We start from the raw sequence: 20,239 nt of genomic DNA, 5'->3' as shown, positions 1-20,239 counted from the left end.
CCGAGGAGTGAAGCCGAAACGTGCACAAAGCACAGATTTCCTATTATCACTGCTTACGAGGAGCTCGTTATTATTAAGTATGAGTCACTGCGACAGGCCGAGCGCTTTCTGTTAGGAAGGAGAGGAACCAGAAATAACGCACTGACCTCCTGTTCCTGTGCGAACAGTCAGGTTCGTGCTCTCCTCCCTCCATGAGACATTTCAGTTCATCATCCCGGTTTTACGGAGGCGGAGACCGGATTGGTAAATCCAGTCTGCATGCCTGAGAAGTGACCGGATTTCCAGAGGCACGGGGAGACTGCGGGCTCTTGTTTTAGCCACTGTGAGCTGGGAATGCTCTGCAAATCACGGTGCCACTTTTGGGGCCGTAACACAGCGTTAACCAACGTTGGGGTCCCCGGCTTTCAGACCACTGGGTCTGGGCAGGGTCTAAGCAGAGCGCCTGGGTCTACCAAGGATTTCCAAGGGGCTTTTTTTGGAGGGGTGGGAGGTGCTGTTGGGGCTGGTGGCCATGATTTGGGTGCTGGGGACCTGACAGAGCTCCTTGCAGGCTGGGGAACTGACGGGTCCCTGCACTTAGGACAGCACTGAGCGGCACCGCCGGGCCCTACAAACCTCCCCGCTCCTGTGCAGACCGAGGCCGTGCCCAGTCCACAGCTCTGCGGGTTTGGGAAGCAGCAGGAGTGAAAAAATTAGCACGGTTCATGCCAAGGCCTGGCGGAGGCAGCTAATGAGGTAAACAGAAGCGCACGGAGAGAGAAAACCTGCGTGGCCCAGCGCCTGTCCGCAAGCAGCGCTTTCCAGCGGCGCCTGGCACCGTGCTCCGGGCTGGGACGGAAACTTTGGTGCTGGCAGCGGAGCCGAGATTCTGGCGAAAGGAGCCGGGGAAGAAAAGTGGTAAAACGGAGCGGGCAGAGGCCGAGAAGTTAATGAGGCTGGGGGACACGGAGGAGGGCAAGGGGCGGCGGGGGGATGCTGAGAGCGGGCAGCGGGGCCGTCGGGGGGCACGCAGGGAGATCCCCCGGCTACTGCTGGCCACGGGGCCTCGCTCGCCATCCCCGGCCGGTTTTTGGGCTTGGAGGAGCCGAGCCGAGCCGAGCCGGGCGGGAGGAGCGCGGCAGCCCCGGCCCCTCCCCGCAGCCCGCCTCCGAGCCGTGCCGAGCCGTGCTGAACCGTGCCCAGCCGTGCCCAGCCGTGCCGGGAGAGCGGGTCGGGCGCTTTCAGGTGGGTCCGGGGGCTTTCCTCGGGGTGGTCGGGGGGGGGAGAGGCCGAGCCCCCGCTGCCCTGCCCCTGCCCCGGTGCTGCCGGCCCCCGGGGGGCTGCGGGGACGCTTTGCGTGCTTGCGGGACGCGGGGCCGGTCAGCCCGCAGCCGGGGAACTGCGGGTCCCCGAGCAAGCCGCGGTGCTTCAGGCTGGCTGGAAGGAGCAGGGGGAGGAAAGGTTGCAAACACAGAGGGGCTGTGGGGATGCCACGCTCCCGCACCGTTTGCTCAGGGTGGGATGCCCGCCAGGGCCAGTGCGTTTCGCCCCGTCTGGGCTCTTCTGGGGGTTGCTGGAGCCAAGACCTGGGTTTTCCACCACCCCACAGCTGCTCGGAGGAGACCTGGGAAACTGGATCCCTGGTAACCAGCAGCCGTCGCCCAGACGCAGCCAGTGTTGAGTTGCAGCCGGCATCTCTTTTACGTGTCGTGTCCTTCGTGTGCCGGCCTCACGGCATCGCATCACCCGCTCGGTGCCAGGGTGCTGCGGACGAGGCGAGCCTCGTGGCAACCCGCGTGGCCCTGGCCCTGCGTGGGGCGGCTGCTTCGCCCAGCAGAGCGAGGGACCGGGGTGTTCATCTCCTTCAGCGGGGCGAGCCGGGGGCAGCTCCTCCAGCTCCCACAGCCTTGGCTCCGGCCTCGCTCCCAGGGGGGAAATATCCAGAACCAGGTCACCGTAGACCGTTCTGCCTCCTCTTTCAGGGACACGGCCTGTCGGCTGGTTTCCAAAGATTTAAAAGGGGGGAAAAAAATACAAATATAAGTGATGTTGGGCTTTTTAGGGTTAGCAGCCCTCCCTGGGTTTGTGGTGGTCTGCCTTTGTAGCGCTGCCGTCCCAGCCCAGCCTGCGAAGGCACAGGTGTGTCGGGGCTCGGGAGGTTGCGAGGGGCTGGTGTCTGGTTGCACGAAAGAGCAGCCGTGCCTCTCTGCCAGCTCCTGAAATGGAGAGCTCTCGAGGGCACGGCCTCCACCTGAAATGTAGCTTTATGAACATATCCCCTCCGCGGCCTCTTCGTCCCCTGCGCTCGACAGCTCAGCCGCGAACAGCTTCAGCGAGGAGCGAACCTCTATTTTAATTAAGCCATACACACCTCAACCACAGCCTAGATCGCTCTTGTAAATCAGCACCCTAAATGATCGGCCTTTGTTACCCGGTACAGTAACGAGGGGGAAAATTGCAGGCTGCGCCTCCCCGCCAAGCTGCCGAGCACGTTGCAGCCGGGCCGGTGCAAGCACCTCGGAGGCAGGGAGCTGACGGAGCCGGTGGCCACAGCCACCTGCGGAGCTGCTCGGGGCTGGGCCATGCCTCAGAGCACTGCTGGGGGCAGAGTGGGAAGCAGCGGCGTTGAAATGGTGGAAACGGCCTGGGAAAAGGCGGTTTTCCTTCCTCTGAGCATCTCCAGTCTGAAAGTCCGTCCGTCCACCTCTGCCTCTCGCGTGCCCATCGCTGTACAGCAATTAAGGTGAGAGCGATAAAAACCTTATCAGCTCCCAAGTGGGAGACTGACGAGTCAACTCCTCGCAGGACCATGTGGAGCTTCAAAAAAAAAAATTAAAATTTAATTTTATTTATTTATTTATTTTGCATAGAGGTTTCTTTAAATTCGGGATGGATACCAAAGAACTGAAAAGAGCAGGGCAGGTATTTAACCTCCGTTGAAAAAACTTTATGCCTCAACAGCTGCAAGCGGTGCTTCCGTATCTGGAAGGTGGATGTGAATGCACGCAGGACCGTTTTACAGTCGTGGGTGGATAATGGGTGCATGGGAAAGCCAGGGGGAGAGAGAAAGACCGGTGGCAGAACTACGTGTCCGGCAGACACACAGCCCTGGGGTGATCAGCAAGATCAGCATTCAGAAACAATTGCCTCCGTCAGCTTGGGAGATGCTATCAGAAAGGGGAAGGATGCCTCAAAATTGCAACTGGCTTCAGTAAAGACTAAATTTCAGGTTTCAGAGCCACCCAGCCAGCTCCCTGTGTGCTCGCAGAAGGGAGCAGCTTGTCCAGCGTCTCCCACCTCTGTGTGCAGCAAGGTGCCAACGCTTATCAGCATAGCCTGGAGGTGACCAGAGAGGGGACATGGCCGGGGACACTGCCCACTGCAGCACCTTGTGTCTGGGTGGGAAGAAGTCATGATGTAGGAGCTACCAGGGACTGAGGGTTTGTAACCCACATTTTAGGGTTGCATGATGGCCCGAGCTTCTTGGCTTTCCTTTCTTTGTAAGTGTTTGCAGGGGAAAGCGTGAAAACTTAGATGCTGAAGTTTTAAATATAAATTAAAAATAAGCTTCAGATACCCTGTGTGTTTTAACTGGAGATTTTTACATAGCTGTGTTGGGGGGGCGTTGCGGTAAGCCTAGCTTGTGATTTTTTTTTGATCGCCTTGGGGTTGGCAATGCTGCAGGTTTCTCAGGTCAAACAAGAAGGGATCTTGTTGGGCAAGAACAGCAGAAGGGAACAGCGCAAACCTTCTCGGAAGAGCCAGCGTTTTCTGAATTGCAAAACCCCATCTTGTGTGTTCATCCTGCTGGAATAGTTCTTGGACAACTCGATGGTTTAAGTGTGGGGTTGGCATCACGTCTAGACGGGACTGTCCCCACCGGCAGAACCCCATCTCCCATCGGTGGTGGCAGCAGCTCCATGGGTGAGCAGGCAGGAGGGGCTCAGCTCCACCTGCCGTGCTGCCCCGTTGTCTCCTCTGGCACGCAGTAGATGCTCAGGAGGTGGCCAGCCATGCAGGCATCTCCTCGCGCAGCTCTTCCCCACAAAGGTCCTTCTCCAGCATCCCTCCCGCTGCAGAGCGGTGCCTGCGCCGTTTCTGTCAAGGCCGATATGGCCAAACAGGATTGCAGGGCTTCCGAAAAACGTCACGCTTCTGAATGTAATTGTGCTTTTGTCTGCAAATTGACTTCTTCAGTTTTCCACCTTTTGATTCACTGAGCTGTGACATTGCCTCATTTTTGGGGGGGAAGAAGTCTCTCCTTCAAAGCTGGATCAAAAAGAATCGGTCGGGGTGAAACGTTCATTCTGCCTGCTCTGGGCTCATGCGTTTTGCATCAATTTTTCAGCTTCTTTAAGTTTTCTTTTTTTCCTCTGCTTTTTCAGAAAGGATACGAAGGCAAGAAGAAACTTTGAGACAGTCAAGATTTGCATTTAGACATCACTGTGTTTTTTGCGGGATTCTTATGCTTTAGTATACAGCTGCTCAGCATTGCCAGACAAATAATCTCGGGTCTTGGAGGATCTAAAGAAACAGACTTCCAGACCTGAAGACACTGAGGCGAATGCAAATTGCCCGCATCCAAATGTTTTTAACAACCACTGCTTCCTTTCTACGCTAGAAGGTGGTGGCGCTAATTTTTTTTGCGTGCCGTCCAGCCGCTCGTTTCCTACCAACTTCAGGCTTGTTGGGTCACGTCCACCTGCACGCCGATGCTCGGCCGTGGCCAAAAGTTGGTCACTGTGATCTACCAGCCTGGTGGATATGGGGCTGTGGGGAGCGAGGGGCAGGAGGAGCAAGGTGAGCAGAGCACGTGTCAGGAACTGCAGTCCCGTGGTGCCCTGTGGTTCCTTCTGCTCCAGGCCGTGAGGAGAGGTGGCCACCGGGTCGTGCTTGGGGTCGCCGAGGCATCCTGCAGCAGGACCTTTCAGCCAGCCCTAATTAGAGGCAGGAGCTGGAGGGGAAGCGCCTGTTGCGTTTTGGCAATATCCGTGCTACGGCTTGCTTTATCGCATGCTAATGAGCGCTAATTGTCCTCGGCGGCCAGCTTTTTTTTATCAAAATTGCGCGGGAGCCGTTTGCGTAATCGCGTGCCAGCGTTCCCAGGGGGCAGCTTCCCGGGGAGATTCTTCTGATTTCGGATGAGTGCTGACCCCGATGTGCTGGGGCTGGGACTTGTAAGCGGCTTCTCTAAAGCTGGACATCAGCTCACAGGAGCCGAGAAGGATGCCTGCAGCATCTCTGGCACTTGGGTCTTGATTACCCCAGGTGAAGCAGAGCAAGTTACAGAGCAGGTCCTGAGGACCACGCTTCCTCTTAATTTAGCCTTTCTTTGCGCACGTAATGACGGCAGCTTTTCCTAAGAAGGGGCTTCTGGTCTGTGTAATGCTTCTGAGGAGGCACGAAGCCCAGCATCAGTGGGGTGGCGTTTTGGGGGTGCACAGGGCTTCATCTGCTGGGGTCAGCCCCAGGGGGATGCTCGGATAAATATTTTGCCCCCACCTGTCATTACCAGCAGTCACGGAGGGAGCTTTCGCACGTCCTCTCCAGCTCCTAGCGGTGGGAGCCTTGCTTAAGGCCGTGTATTGGAAGCTAATTAAAACCGGTGACAATGGTAATTGGGTTGGGATGCTTGAGGATAAGTATGACCTCATGTCTAAAATGGTAATGAAGCCTACTAAAAACCTCACCAAAAAGAGGTACAACAAGGGGAGCGGAGGCAACGGTGGCACGCGGGGGGAACGCATGGGTGCCGGGGTGCCAGGATGGGCACGTGCCCGGCTTTGTCTCTGTGGCGGGGGGGCTGGTGGCTGCTGTGACCCCGCCGTGTGTTGGTCTGCAGGGTGCCCCGAAGGGTGACGGGATGCCACCGTGCTGCGTGAGGACCCGCACCCCGCGCTGAGTCGCCGCGTGGCGGAGACGCCCCGAGGGACGCGGGGAGGTGACCGCTCCCCGGCCCGGCTCTGGATGAAGGCTGAGGATGTGCTATGGAGCCGGGATTCAACTGCTCCGACCTCTGCGATGGCAACCCCGGTTTCGGCAGTCAGGAGCAGCAGCAGAGGACGCTGCGGGAGCTCTGCACCATCACAGTCGTACGTACGGAGGTGGGGGAGCATGAGGGTTCCTCCGTGGAAGGGGATTTGGGCGAAGGGATAGAGAAGGGCTCAGGGGCATGGCAGCGAAGCGGTGCCCCCCAGCCAGAGGCCACATGCTGTCCTCTCCTGGGATGGCCTCCAAAAAGAGCCTGGCGCTCAGTGGGTGGCCAGAAGGCGAGGATGCAACCATGACAGCGCTCCCAGCCTCAGAGCTGCTTAGGAGCGGGCCTGGGATGCCCTTCTCTGCCCCTGGCCTTTCCCAACCCCTGGCACTTCAAAGGGCTTTTCAAATATTAACAGAGCAGCATTTAATTAAAAGCCATCATCTGTAATAAATGGCACCTGCCCCCAGCACCAGGCCAGCAGAAGCGACACAGGGATGGATGCGCGTGCTTGCGCTTGGCTCCACGTGAGGCTGCTGGAGGGAGCAGCGGGGCTCGGCCGCCTCAGTCTCTGCTGGGCTCTGCACGAATGCGGGTGTTTAATTAGAAGACCATAAGCTGCTTGGCTCCCCGGGCCCTGGCAGCTTTGCTACAATTAATATTCCACCTGCTAGGGCTGGGATTTACTCTGCTCAGTGGCAGATAAAGTGCTCCATCAACTTCACGTAGTCGCAGACCACTGACGGCTGGGGAAAAACAGCAGTCGGTGTGTGGTGTGTGCCTGTTTGCAAAGGGAAAGTGGAAACCACAGTGTGCTTCTCTTCCCTGAGAAGTTCCCAAGAAGACGTTGCAGCAATGCTTTCAGCAGCAGCCAGAGGTGGAGAGACGCTGCTGGTGGATGCAGCTGGGAGTGAAGTGGGATTTTTCAAGCGTGGTGGGAGGTGGCCCTCATTTGTGCAGCACGATGGGGTTTTTTGTGCAGCAAATCCTGGTGCGAGGTGAGGATGAGCAACCTGCTTGACCACCTGCACCATTTGGTGTGGTCTTCCTTTGTTGGAGAGCCAAAAGACCGGTGCCACCCCACCTGGGAGATAGGGAGGGGGAAGATGAGGTGGGCAGCAGGTGGCAGGTGGCAGGAGAACGTCTCCCCAGGGATCCCTGTGCTCTGCTCTTGGCTGTCTTTCTTTCCTGGCCGAGATTTTTCATTACCAAGCAGCCCTGGGCCCAGCATGGTGCCATCTCATGCTGCACCCCAAAAGCTCTTGAGCTGCCTAGAGCTGGGGTCCCACAGACTGTCCCTGGCTGCGTGGCGGTGACATGGAGCTGCCCTGAACCCTCTTCAGCTGATGTCTACCTAGGACCAAGTTAGTTTTAGTTAGAGCTGGGAGACAGACGGAGCCTAGCTGGGTGTGTTGTTGCAAGATGGGGATAAAGGTGGGGATGGCTAGCAAAGGGTGCCCTACCCTTCTTCCCAAAGAAGTGTGGCAGAGTGTGTCCTGTCTACACACCTCTCATTAGCCCTGCTGGCAGGTCTTGGTCTCAGGCAGGGGTGTCTGCTCAGGGAGAGAGGTTTGAGAGATGCTGTTTCATGTCCTTTCTGGCTGAACAATCATGGCAGTGTAGAGACCTCCTTCGCTGGGAGCCCCAGAAGTGTCCTCTTCCTCCTCACCCCTTTTGCCTTCCTCAGACGTCTTCTGACCGCAGCGGGAAGAGCTCCCCGTCTTTCTCTGCTGCTCTCCTGGGCGTTGTGTGGACGTTCCTGACCGGAGGAGTCCTGCTAGCCCTCTTCTTTCTGGTCTTCACGATTCGCTTCAGGAAAAACAGGTAAGGATGTGCGTGAAGGGGCTGCCGTGGCTTCTCATGGCTGGAGAAGCAGCGCATGGTGTCATCTCAAAGGCGCTACTTAACAAACCATCAGCAGGGGTGAGGAGAAAAAGAGCTGGTTTCCCCTCTGCCCCATGGTCTTGAGAGCATCATTTGAGGAGCACAGCTCCAGGAGCAAAGCCACCGTGCTCTCAACAGCATGCCTGTTTCCCTGCTGCTATTGGGCCACTCCTGGTTTCATCAGAGCAGTGTTGAGTTTGGTGGCCGTCTTAATTGGTTACTAAATTATTTAGGCCCCCCAAGGACATCCTCAGAGAGAAACTGTAAGGAACATGCGTTATTTACTTGCACTGCAGCTGGGCTGCCTACTGAACCTGGAGGCACAGAGGAGGCCTGTTTGTGCGAGCAGCACAGAGGGCGAGCTGGTGGGTGATGTCCACCGGGGCTGGGGCACGGGGAGGAAGGCAGGGAGGAGGAGAGACAGGTTGGTCTCCAGGCTCTGTGTGGCTTTGGAGGCAGCAAGAGCCAGGGAGGAGCTCAAGGGCCCTGAAAGGAAATGATTCCCCCCTTCCTGAACACAGTTGTTATGGGTAAAGTTATGGGGGGGGAAACCAGAACCTGAATGTTAATGGCAGCTTCCTGTGTTTGAGCCTGCGCTCGGGGTGGAGGTCCTGCTGCCTGCCGGGAGTGTCAGGGTATGGCAAAAGGACTACGATTTAAAGTATGGGGCCAGGGACCATCCCCTGTGGCCACCTCCGTCCCTGCCACGGGGCCTTGCCCCGGTGCTGCCAGGCCACCGCGCTCAGTAACCGTCACCGCCTTCCCTGCTTTGTCTCCCGGAGGATCGTGAAGATGTCCAGCCCCAATCTGAACGTTGTGACCCTGCTGGGCAGTGGCTTGACTTACACTAGTGCTTACCTCTTTGGGATTCAGGAGCAGAGCCTGCCGTCCAGACACTCGGTGGAAACGCTTATCCAGGTGAGCGGGGCACGGCTGGGACGGGTGTCTTAACACACATGTACGTGTGTGGACACGGGTGGGAGCAACGGGTGCATCACCTCCTGGCCTCCTTACCACCAGTGCCCCCATTTCCACCTCATCCCGCAGGTGCGGCTCTGCCTGCTGTGCGTGGGGACCTCCCTGGTGCTGGGCCCTGTCCTGGGGAAGAGCTGGCGGCTCTACAAGGTGTTCACCCAGCGGGTGCCGGACAAGCGGGTGGTGAGTAGCCAGCCCCCAGAGCAGGACAGACACCAGACAGTCCCAAACCAGTCTGGAATGGCCGATAAGCCCGGCGAGTAACTGGGATGGTGCGCATGCAACTAGGTACCTCAGGCAGAGGTCTGGCTGCACACCTAGCTGGGATGGGGCTCCTCGTTTATGTGCGGTTGGTGTGGGATGAGCAAAACCAGGTGTCCTCAAGGGTGTCTGGAAGAGGGCCAGCCCAGGTGCGTCGGATCTTCTGTGTGGTGGGAGCACTGGGTGCTCCCCCACAGTGCTGGAGGAAGGGGATAGGGCAGCTGGGAGGGAAATGCGAGCCACTATGTACATTTGTGCATACAAAAGTGTGCTTACAGCTTTATGGGGCCACTTTCCAACAGTGAAAAAAAGGGAGGTGAGATGTGAGGTTTTGCAGCGAGGACTCCCATTCCTCAGGCACCAAACTCTGTGTTAATCTCATGAAATGATAATCCTATCAGCTTTTTTTTTTTTTTTTTTCCACCTCCACCTTTTTTCTCTCTGTTTGTGATACGGGTGTAATGGATGATACTCTTTTTCTGGAAGTGCCATTTCCTGCCATGGCATTTACCAGCTAGCCATGCAGTCAGGGAGGGCTCATACCTGGTCCCAAGCCTGGCTGGGTCTCCAAGAGCCTGGGAGCTGGAGGCAGAGATGTAGGTGATGGGCTGTAGGTAAGCTGTTGGACTCCGCTCCAGGGGCAAGTATTAGGTTGAACACATCCCTTGGAAGAGACAACTAGAATGAGACCCAGGGGAATGGAGGTTGCTGGTGCCCATTTACCACTGACTGTAACACTTCCTGCGTGTTTGCAGATTATCAAAGACCTCCAGTTGCTGGCGATGGTGGCAGTGTTGGTGTTGGCAGACGCTGTATTGCTCTTGACGTGGGTCTTCTCCGATCCAGTCCAGTGTTTCCGAAGCCTCAGCGTCTCAGTGCGGGTAAAGGGATGAGGAGAGGTGGTGCAGCACTATGCTGTGTCCTGTCTGATCTCTGGGGGCAATGCTGGTGGATGGTCAGGCTTTTGGAGGTGCTGTTTAAAAACAAGACAGACAGAAAAGCCTAAAAGCCTTTGGGGTTCTCCGGGTTGGCTTTGTCTGTGGCCTGTTTCAGAGATGGGGGTCAGCTGCAAGATTTCCAGGTCCATGCACCCCAACCAGGAAGGGGATATCTGTTTGCAGAGCTTCAGCTGGCCAAGCAGTGGGGTCTAGTGAATGGTCTTGACCAGTGTGTGCAGGTCATCTGGGTGGCACAGAAGAGGACCACGGCATCCACAGATGCTTTAGAAAAAGGCTTAACCAGCCCCATTGCAAGCAGAATACCAAAATATTCATGATTTAACTGCCCGCCCCAGCAGCACCAGATTTGGCATTTCCCTTTAGGAGTTTACAGAGGAGACCTGCTCGGATTTGTAGACCTGTCGCCCATCGGTCTGTCCCTGCTCCCAGACAGGGGCAGCAGCCTTCACTTCTGCCTTCCCATTGCCTCCTAGGCGACAGAGAAAGGCATGACCTGTTCAGTGAGCCGGATGCAGTCCTGTGCATCTCTTTATTCCGATCTTTGGCTCGTTCTCATTTTAGGGTTTAAGGTACGTAACCTCTCTATTGATTATTGTGTTGTATCTCACCTCCTCCCAGTCTCACAGCCATAACTGTTTAGCAGCATTTGTAGTTTCTCTGCTCTCCTGAGCTACATGTGCATTGCAGGTCCCAACTGCTCCGGTTCATCTTGAAAGCCTCCCAACTCTATTTCTTCTCATCTTGATGTTTTCTTGCATTCCCTTGTAAAAGCCCTGTTAGCCAGTTTCTCCCTGCCCCACTGTCTCTTCTGCACACACTATGCACGTGCTCTCTCTCCAGTTCTTGGCCTGTAACCACCCGTGCCTCATCTATCTCCTTCCTTAAAACTTGTGTCTTAATGTTTTCCAAAGCTCACTTTTTCCATGAAGCTTCAGTTCAGCGTCTGCCCCAGTGATGCACTGTGCAGCTCAGACCCTGAGTCGTCTGACTTCAAATCAAGGAGGTGCTGACGACAAGTGCGTGGTGTCTACCTTCACAGGATGTTTATCAGCTTAATTATACCACTGAAATACACTTTCACTGGCGTAACGTTGTATGTGGCCATTCATATTCCAGAAGAGTTAGTTATACTGATGTAACTATATAGGTATAATTATAGCTGTAATTATCCGTGGTCTCATGTGTCTCTGGGTTGGCAGAGGTTGGAAGCATTTCAGCAAGCTGATTTTGATGAACCTTGTGAGATCACAGCCTTCCTTTGCAAATGGCTCTGTCCCCGCATGCAACACAAGCAGTTCCTTTCTGACTCACCGTAATGTAATAGTCATTGACCATCTACCAAGAACCATAGGAATAAGAGCAGAAAGAGACCTCAGGACACTGCCAAGTCCTTCTCCCCCCTCCACTTCATTTTAAAGACATTAGCCTAGTCTGTCCTCAAAAGACCTTTGGTGCTGGGGAATTCAGACCTTCCCTGGGCAGCCACTTTTGGTGCTACATCTCCATCCCTGACTTTGTCCACAGTTTGTGTTAGGTTTCTTCAGGGCTTAGACGAGTAATGCTTTTGCCTGCAGCTCCTCCAAACTCTTTTTGTTCCTCTCATTCACAACAAAACATTCCCAGTCACAGGTACTCCTCATTAGCATTGCCTTGAACCTGACCCTGATCCTATCTACTGGGTGTCACAGAGGTATTGCTTTAGTGGTTTCTCTGGAGTTAATCTGGATTTACACTAATGTGAGAGTAGGCTCTGTCTCTGCGTGTACATCACACTTCTTATTTTCCAAGGCATTACTGTGCTCAGCTCTTTGTGAAGCCACTCAGTGCATTATCCTGGTTTTACTGGCACGGAGCAACGGACAGAAATGGCTTGCCAAGGTCATCCATTGAATTAGGAGTACAGGCCTCTGCTCAAGATTCAAAACAACAACAAAACTAAGTCCTGTGTTTATTTAAAGTCCTAATTTACCAGCTGGCAGTGTTTTTGTCTGTGTCTCCAGTAGACTACATGAATATTAAACGGGACTTTGGTGCTGTTATTTTCTCGCTTAGGACTTGGCTTGCCTTTGGGCCCTGTGTTTGTAGGTGAATGTGGTTATTCTGTGCAGATCCTATGGAGCAGATCTGGGTGTCAGCTTAGTTCCTAGGTCTCACTATTGCCATTCTCCCATGAGAACTCACGGTGCTCTTAAGTCGGGAGTCTTGGCAGTGTCCAAGGATGTGAGCCTCCCCTGCCTGTCAGAGAGTCCCTCCAGCCCATAACCCTCAGCCCATAACCCCCGCAGTGGTCAGCAAGCAGCCACTGCACAGAGGGGTCCAGAAGGGTCTACAAAACATGTGCCACTGGTCATAAAAAAGGACTGCCTGATGCCCAAATAACAATTTTATATTTTTTAGTAGTAAAAGGCAGACAGCTGCACTTGCTAGGTAGTGCAGGGATTATGTAGGAGTCGTATGCCCAGTATTTGGGTCCTTGCATGAGCAGGGAATTTGTTAGATGGCATTTCCAAAGGACCCTGAAAGCAGACCACGACCTGTGCTAACAGAGGAGGGCAAAAAATACTCGGTGTTGCCTGGGAGTGAGACCTGGGGAGAGGATAGCTGTGCGCAGAGCCCTTCTTCAGCCCCTTCCACCGCCGCTGGCGTCAGGCAGGAAGCGGGGAAGGGGAAAGAATTGAACCAGGGAGTTTCCTGGATTTCTATTTGAAGAGGCAGCAAGGACATCCTCTTCCCTCCAGCCTAACCCCCTGCTTTTTCTGTCTTGCTTTTTCCTTCTGAATGCCCTTCTGAGCCTTCTTTCTGCCCCGTCAGAGGTGTGTTGTTGCAGTATGTCCCACCACCACCGTGTCCCCGCGGGGATTTTCCTCTCCCCTCCATCTCTGCCGTTCCTGCTCCACCACAGAGGAAGCTTTCCCTCCTCTCCCTGCCTCTCCTGGCCGTGCCCTGCCCCGTGGCATGGCCTGGCACCCCGCAGGTCCTGCCAGTGCCACCAGCCCTGCCCTCCCACCCCGCCGCTGCTGACAAAGCATCCCCCGGCCTGCAGCGGCCTGCTGGGCTCTCACCGCGCTGCACAGCGCCCGCCACACGAGAGATCAAAGGGCATTAATTAGGATGGCACCGAGTGTCAGGCTGTAATTATCCCCGCTCTGCCAATCTCCCTTCTGAAGGCAGGCCTCGTCTTCTGCTTGCAGAGCGTCCTGCTGCTCTACGGGACGTACCTGGCCGGCCTGACCGACAACGTCAGCTCCCCGCCGGTCAACCAGTCCCTGACGCTCGTCGTGGGGGTCAACCTCATTTTCCTGGTGGCCGGTGCCGTCTTCTTAGTTCACCGTTTCTTCCGCGCTTGGCACAACTTGCTGTTTGGTTTCACCTCCGGTGGCATCTTTGTGTGTACGACTACGATCAACTGCTTCATCTTCGTCCCGCAGGTACGCTGCCAGCTCTGTACAGAGACCAGCCTGGAAACAGGCATGTTTTTGGGGTTTAACACTTTTATTTCCTGCTGCTTTCCCCAAATATTTGGGCTCACCTGCACAGCTCATCCTCCAAAACCCGGTGGCTCTGCTTCCCCAAGCAAGTCCCTTGAATCTCCGAGGGCTGAGTTTTTTTGCCCACAGCCCTCGCCAGGTCCCCCGTGTCCTCACCTCATACCCCACGTGCACTCTCAAAGGAGGAAACTCAGCGGTGCTTTAAGGAAGCCTTTTGTGACCCAGCTCGGCTCTTCTGCTTCCCACGTCCTCCAGGAGGAGCCCGGTGCATCTGACCGTGACGTTAGTGAGAAAAATGCTCCCATTGTCACAGCGAGAGGAAGCAGTTGTTTACTCAGATTTATGTTTGGAGGAATGTTAGGGCTCAAGGAAATGAGGTGAGGAAAGGAGGAAGAGGTGAAACAGAGGAAAGAGCAGATCTGTGCAAGAGAGGTCTCGGGGGATCTCACCCACATGCACAAATACCTGATGGGGAGGAGGAGGGAAGGGGGAGCCAGGCTCTTCTCAGTGGTGTCCAGTGATGGGACAGGAGACAACGGACACAGTCTGAAACACAGGAAATTTTGTTTAAACATCAGAAAAAGGGTGGTGTTTTTTTTTTTTATTTTTTTATTTTTTCTTGCTGTGAAGGTGGTCAGACAATGGCACAGATTTCCCAGAGAGGCTATGGTGTCTCCATGTGGAGGGATGCTCACAACCCAGCTGTATGCATCCATGGGCAGCCCACTCCTGTCTGAATGGGGCGGACAAGATGATCTCCAGAGGTCCCTGCCCACCTTGGCAATCCTTCTGGGGTTGGTTGGTGTAACCACACGGTCCCAACCCAGTGGATTACCAGCTCTTGGGAGCCCTCCTGGGGCGAGCACCAAGCCCGCTGGTGATCCCTGAGCGGGGACGGAGAAGCAGCCGAGCTGCGCTGCACCAGTCCATCCTGCCTTCTGCCTCTGCTCTTCCTCCGTGTAGCCTGGGGGCCTTGAGCATTTTATTTAACTTGAATCTTTTAATTCATCGGCTTGTTTTTCCTAATGGTCTTGCTCTTCTATTGCTCTTCTGAGATCGATGAGCAGCGGGAGCCGGGCTGTGCAAGACGAGAGACAAGAAAACAGATATTAAGTGCTGCTGGTTTACGCCTCGTCACCAACGATTCGGGGACTAGGCAGCGTGTGTGATGCTCTCTTTGTTACAGAGTCAGGGGAAGGGGAGGGGGCTTGTACAGCACGCTTGAAGGTTGCAGCACAGCTCTCTCCGTGTTAAAAGCCAAGCCAGGGACCGGGCAGGGTTCAGACATGTGGGATGCTCAGAGCACCGCTTCACCACCTCCCTGGCTGCCTGTCCCTGCGCTCATCCGTCACACCCCGCCTTTGTCTCCCTCGCTCTGTCCCTTTGTCTCCTTCTCCCCGAGTGGCAGCTGCCTCCCTCCGCACGCACCGTGCCAGTAACAGCTCCTTGTGCCCCGCAGCTCAGGCAGTGGAAGGCCTTTGAAGAAGAAAGCCAAACCCTGAGCCACATGGCAAAATATTTCACCAGCCCGAGCAGGAGCTGCCACTCGGTGTACAGCGAGGAGCAGCTCTACCAGCTGATAGGGGAGAAAAACTCCATGAAGCGGCTGCTGACGGAGGTAGGGGGCTCTGCCGGCCCTGATGCCGTGGCCATGGGGTCTCAGTGGCCTCTTCGCGCCCTGCCCTTTGTGTGCCAAGGCTTGGTGGGGTGGGCAGCCCTTTGCTACACCCCTGTCCCCCATCTGGAGGGGAAGAGCTGATTGGTTTTGTCCTGTCATTTTGCATCCTCATCCTGAAGTGCCAAAATCTGGGCATAAAACAGATGGCCTGATTTAAAAATATATATATATAAATACATATATATATTATATATATATATAAGTGGAAGGAAGAGAGCAGAAAAGCCTGGTTTCCACAGCCTGGTCAAATATAAGGTGAATTTAGAGGGGAGCTGCAGCCTCTCAGGAAAGCCCCCAGCCCCTGCTCCCTCACCTGCACGCGGGGAGCCACTGTCCCCCACGCCTGAGGGCTCTAGGGTGCACTGGGGAGGAGGAGGTCCCAGCTGGCTCTTGCAGGCTGTCTCAGAGCTCCTCTCTGCACAGAGAAGGGCGACTCATTTTTTGCCCCGTCCACTTTTGAATCCTCAGCGTTTACCTACCCGTGCTTGACACGTTTGTGTGTTCGATGCAGAAAAACGCCGTGATCGAGAGCCTGCAGGAGCAAGTGAACAACGCCAAGGAGAAGCTGATGAGGCTGATGTCTGCGGAGGGCGGCTGCGACCCCGCGGTGCTGGCTCCCTGCACCCGGAGCACAGGGTGGCACGGTGAGCGGCGTGGCTGCGCTGCGGCCAGTGGGGATGTGCCTGGGGACTGCTGCCCCCTGGATCCAGAGCAGGACGGGCAGCAGCCTCCTCAGTTGCTGCATGCATCACCACACAGTCTGGTGCCTTTTAGTGGTGATGCTCAGGATCTCTGGAAATGTGTGAGCCATGAGCACGTGCTGCCAGAGGAGCCTGATTGCTCTCCGGTGCTGCTTTTTGATGTGGGGGACAACCCTGAATGCAGCCCAAAAGATGCCCAGGAACATGGGATGCTTGCAGGGAAGGGGCATCCTCTGGAACCTGGCCAGGACGTCTCAGCTACTGCATCCAGAGAGCATCCCCCCAAGGTCAGCTACGTAAGCAGCGAGAAGCTGCAGGAAATCTTGCAAGATCTGAGCCTGGACGGCAGGACCTGCAGCCCGGCCTTCCCTGCACGTGGGGCAGGGATGTGGGGGGCGCAGGAGGGGTACCCAGCCGCCCGCAATCCCCTCAGCCCCTACCTGACGAGGCGGCGGCGGCATGTCCCGCTGCCCCTTGCCTCTGCCGGCTTCCCCATGTCCCCATCCCCTCGCCCCCGGTGTGCGGCCAGCTCGGCGGTCAGCAGGCTGGGCACACGGGGCCGTGGGGAGCCAGCACGCCTCGCCATGGGGAGGGAAGGCGAGGGAGCTGACAGAGGGCTCCGTTACCCAGCACCATCCTCTCTATCCATCCCCACCGAGGGATGGCCGGAGCCCCAGGGCTGGGAGGCGAGTGGCACGGGCCCAGAAATTCACCACGATGCTTCCCCGTGGGACTGGCGGCAGCGGGGTGCCCCGGGGATGCCAGCTCGTCCCGCCCTGCACTCGCTGTACCATTACCCGGACTCGGACTCCAGCAGCAGCTCCGAGGAGATGTTTCCCTGCTGCCACCGGCCCTGCTGCCAGGCCTGCCTGCACAGCCCCCGCGGCTCCCTGGGCAGCAGCAGCAGCAGCAGCACGGACACGGACACGGAGCCCGGTGGGGCTGCAGGATGCTGGCTGGAGCCCCAGGGCAGGGCTCAGCCTGTTGTGAACTTCAAAGAAGATCTGAAACCCACGTTTGTGTGACCGCGAGCACCCCCGTCCCAAAGGCGAGTGCCCCCTTCCTCCCAAAGCACGCTCTGTGAAAGAAAACACGGTGATGCAAAATAAATGCATCCCTCTGGGATGGAGACAGCAGGAGCACTTGCAGCCGTGGCAAAGCCATGGCCTCACAGCTGAGGGCACGATGGAGACTCTGGTGAGGCTTGGTAGTGTCTGAGCATGAGCGTGGAGTCCAAAGGTGACATCTTTGGAGGTGGCCTTGCGTTTTGTGCAGCTCGGTTGCACAGTCGTAGGTTAGACTCAGGTTGGCGCTGAAGGAAAGGACAAGCAAGCAATCTTAAAGAGGATCTGAAAAGGTTTCTCTCTCTCTCTCTCTCTCTCTCTCTCTTTTTTTTTTTTTTCCTGCAGCTTGTGTGCCCTTCCGTATGCCTTTGTGGTGGATGAAGTAGCCTGGAATGTTTTAGGTTTGTTTAAATTAATACAGTCTGTTTAATTTTTTTGTCTGAGAAATATCAAAGCAGTAAAAGCGGTGTGCCCGCTATCGTTGGGATGTTTGTGGAGGCATTTCAAGCGTGTAGCTGCCTTCACAGGAGAAGCGAGGGGCTCTGAAACCTGAAGCCCAGCCCACGGAGACCCCTTTGGAGGCAGGATGCCTTTGCTGAAAGGGATGGTAACTGAGGCACCCCCAACCCAGCTTTGAACGATGCACATCCCTCTCATTATCCTTTATGAAGGTCAAATATCTCACTGTTGTATCCCCTCACCAGCACCGCCTTTTCTTCCCCAGCACTTCTTCTCCGGATTTGCTGAATCCTGCATTCCTAGGGCAAATCGCCAAACCCAATCACCTTAAGGAGAACAATATCCCCACAGCCCCTCATTGTTCCCAGTACGGAAACTCTCCAAAGGGTGATCCCAATTCCCAAATCCCACGTCCTGGGGGGCACAGGTGTCCCCTTCCCCAGCTGTGGGGCCAGATGGATGCTAACCACAGCAGGCAGGTGGTGGGCAAAGGGCTGGGGCTGCCACCCATTCCTGACCACCGCTGCCTCCCCTGCAGAGGAGGTGGGCAAAGCAGTGGGGTTTGGTGTCCTGGGGTTTGGTGCCTACCAGGTGGGATATGGCAAGAAGGGGGCTCTGCCTGCTGCGGGTCCCCCTGAGGGTGGGAAGTGAGGGGGTCTTCTGTCCTCCTTAAGCATGGTTAGAGCTTGCTCTGGGGCCAGGAGAGATGGCAGGGTGGTCATGGGGAACGATCGAACGCTAAGCCATCTGGAAGCAACTGATATAAAAATTAACTTAAAGTCTTCTAGTGAAGGCAGAAAGATCCTCTGGAGGACTTTGAACCGATGGTTTGTTTGGAAACTCTTCATTGGAATTTGGGGCAATTTCTTTGCTCTGTCGGGTCACGAGCAGCCACAAAGGAAAGCCACATGCCAGGGGGAAACACATACTTTCCATGTACACACAGAGGGCTGACACCGTGCATACATGCACACGTGTGTGCACACGAGCACTCACTGGTGCTTTAGGCAGCTCCCGGCTCCAGCCTCGTCCTGTGCCTAGCAAGGAGCACGCGTTGGATCCAGGTGGGAAGAGCCAGAGCACCACGTAGTGGACCAGGCTGCCTGCACGTGAGAGGAGAGAACAGCGAGATGGTGGGCTGTCTTTTATTGCCATTAGCTTTATGGGAACTTTGCATCTGGCATTGCATATACACAGGAGCATTCCTGCACCTTATCTTTAGACATCAGGCACTAAATCAGGTGTTTGGTTCCCCAACAGCTACTTGTACATCCTTTGGAGGAGCCCTTCTCTCCCCACCACGTGATTCAATGCGTTTTAATTTGGGCTTTGCCCAGAACCCAAGGTTTGTGAACAGCTGTAGGGACAGGGCTGCACATTCTGCCATGGCAGAAAGGCAGACCATGAGAGCTGTGGCAGCAGGACCATGAGTGCCCCAATCTGTATTTTCTTGCTGTTGGCTACAGAGATAGCTCAAAGAGAGCTGTCTCTCACCTGGGGGTCCTGTAGTATCAACATCCCATACAAGCAATGAGGTCCTCTGAACGTTTCCAGCTTTGCGAGCTGCATCTCCAATGCATTCTTTCCCTTCTGGCCCTGCACCTCTTCGGATTCCAGCTACTGTTTGCAAACAGGCTCATAGGAGGAGATGACAAAGCCACCTCAGACAGTGTACTTGAGCCCTGCCATGTACGGTGCGACAGGAGATGCTCCCCAGATGGCCTGTGAAGGGCCTCTCCCCAGTTCACAGAGATAAGAAAGAGCATTGCTAGCTGTGGGATGTGGCAATGTGGGGAGCAGCAGTTGGTGGCTCTGGGTCTCTAGATGATGTGGGTTGCGGGTTTTGGGGAGGTGAGGGAGCGCCCACATCAATATGGGACCTTTACAGGTCTGGAAGAAGCTTTGTAAGAGTTGTCCTAAAGCCCAACAGCCATGAGGGCTGCAGTGAACTGCTCTCCTCCTGAGCAACGTTGTTCTCCTGAGCCCAGATACCTGGCCAGTCTCTTTCTTACCTTATCCAGTTCTTCACGTGTGCCTCCTCCTTGGCCTCTACCTCTAGGTACTCCTCCAGCCGCTGCTGTTACCCCAAAGTCTGCACTTAAAGCTGGGACTGCAAAGCTCTAGGTCTCCAGTTGTGAGGCACCAAACTCATCAGTGCAAACTGCACCCTGGTCACAGCCTTGTGCTGCAGAAAGTGGTCTCGTCCTTGGGGGACAGAAAAAAAAAAATAATAAAAAAAAAATAAAAAACCCCTATGGGTCCTGAGAAGGTAGGAGAAATGTGGCTGTTTTAGCAGTAGATGTGAAATAACTTCCTGCTATATTTTATGACCGTGCACTGTGGAAACAATCTCCCCACACACATGGCAGGGTGAGTGCATGGGGCATGCAAACACGGCTCTAAGTTAAGTGTCTTTCCTGCATTAAAGTTGTGGATCAAAGACTCTGGAGCACGCTCACCTCCAGGCACGCACCTCTCAGTGCTCACAGCGAGGGCTCTCGCTTTCATGCCCACACTACCACCTCTCCCCTGTGTGGAGGCGCCTCTAGCTGAGCTGGTCTCCTTCTGTCTCAGGCATCTGCAGCTTTATGTTTTTTGCTGCCAGGGTGCTATCCTTTACATAAGGATTTATTTTATTTTATTTTATTTTATTTTATTTTATTTTATTTTATTTTATTTTATTTTATTTTATTTTATTTTTATTTTATTTTATTTTCTTTCTTTCTTTCTTTCTTCCTTCCTTCCTTCCTTCCTTCCTTCCTTCCTTCCTTCCTTCCTTCCTTCCTTCCTTTCCTTCCTTCCTTCCTTCCTTCC

General features: G+C 55.2%; 1 protein-coding gene across 4 annotated transcripts; it reads left to right on the top strand.

The window, feature by feature from the left end:
- The first annotated feature begins 182 nt into the window (after positions 1–182).
- GPR156 (G protein-coupled receptor 156) lies at positions 183–17,298 on the top strand. Of its 4 annotated transcripts, none has more exons than XM_048047612.2 (10): positions 183–897; positions 5,822–6,083; positions 7,644–7,780; positions 8,623–8,758; positions 8,888–8,998; positions 9,832–9,957; positions 10,509–10,604; positions 13,227–13,463; positions 14,983–15,141; positions 15,713–17,298. In XM_048047612.2, the coding sequence occupies exons 2-10, from the start codon at positions 5,967–5,969 to the stop codon at positions 16,925–16,927; spliced, it is 2,334 nt and encodes a 777-aa protein (XP_047903569.2). In that variant the 5' UTR covers positions 183–897; positions 5,822–5,966; the 3' UTR covers positions 16,928–17,298. The 4 variants fall into 4 exon arrangements, with proteins under 4 accessions (XP_047903569.2, XP_047903572.2, XP_047903568.2 ...); XM_048047611.2 differs by lacking the exon at positions 183–897 and adding an exon at positions 997–1,224; XM_048047613.2 differs by lacking the exon at positions 183–897 and adding an exon at positions 1,000–1,224 and having other exon boundaries at positions 5,822–6,071.
- The last annotated feature ends 2,941 nt before the right edge of the window (positions 17,299–20,239 follow it).

The sequence above is a fragment of the Anser cygnoides genome, chromosome 1 (genome assembly GCF_040182565.1).
Source record: "Anser cygnoides isolate HZ-2024a breed goose chromosome 1, Taihu_goose_T2T_genome, whole genome shotgun sequence".
Lineage (NCBI taxonomy): Eukaryota > Metazoa > Chordata > Aves > Anseriformes > Anatidae > Anser > Anser cygnoides.
Note: the sequence above shows the minus strand (reverse complement) of the source record. Positions and strands in the feature narration are given on the sequence as shown.

What these genes read in the sequence shown, in the direction of transcription:
- GPR156 (XM_048047612.2), top strand. Translation starts at nt 5,967, where the DNA reads ATGGAGCCGGGATTCAACTGCTCCGACCTCTGCGATGGCAACCCCGGT. An exon ending in GGGTGCCGGACAAGCGGGTG is followed by an intron (nt 8,999 to 9,831) that starts GTGAGTAGCCAG and finishes GCGTGTTTGCAG; the next exon opens with ATTATCAAAGACCTCCAGTT. An exon ending in GCTTCATCTTCGTCCCGCAG is followed by an intron (nt 13,464 to 14,982) that starts GTACGCTGCCAG and finishes TGTGCCCCGCAG; the next exon opens with CTCAGGCAGTGGAAGGCCTT.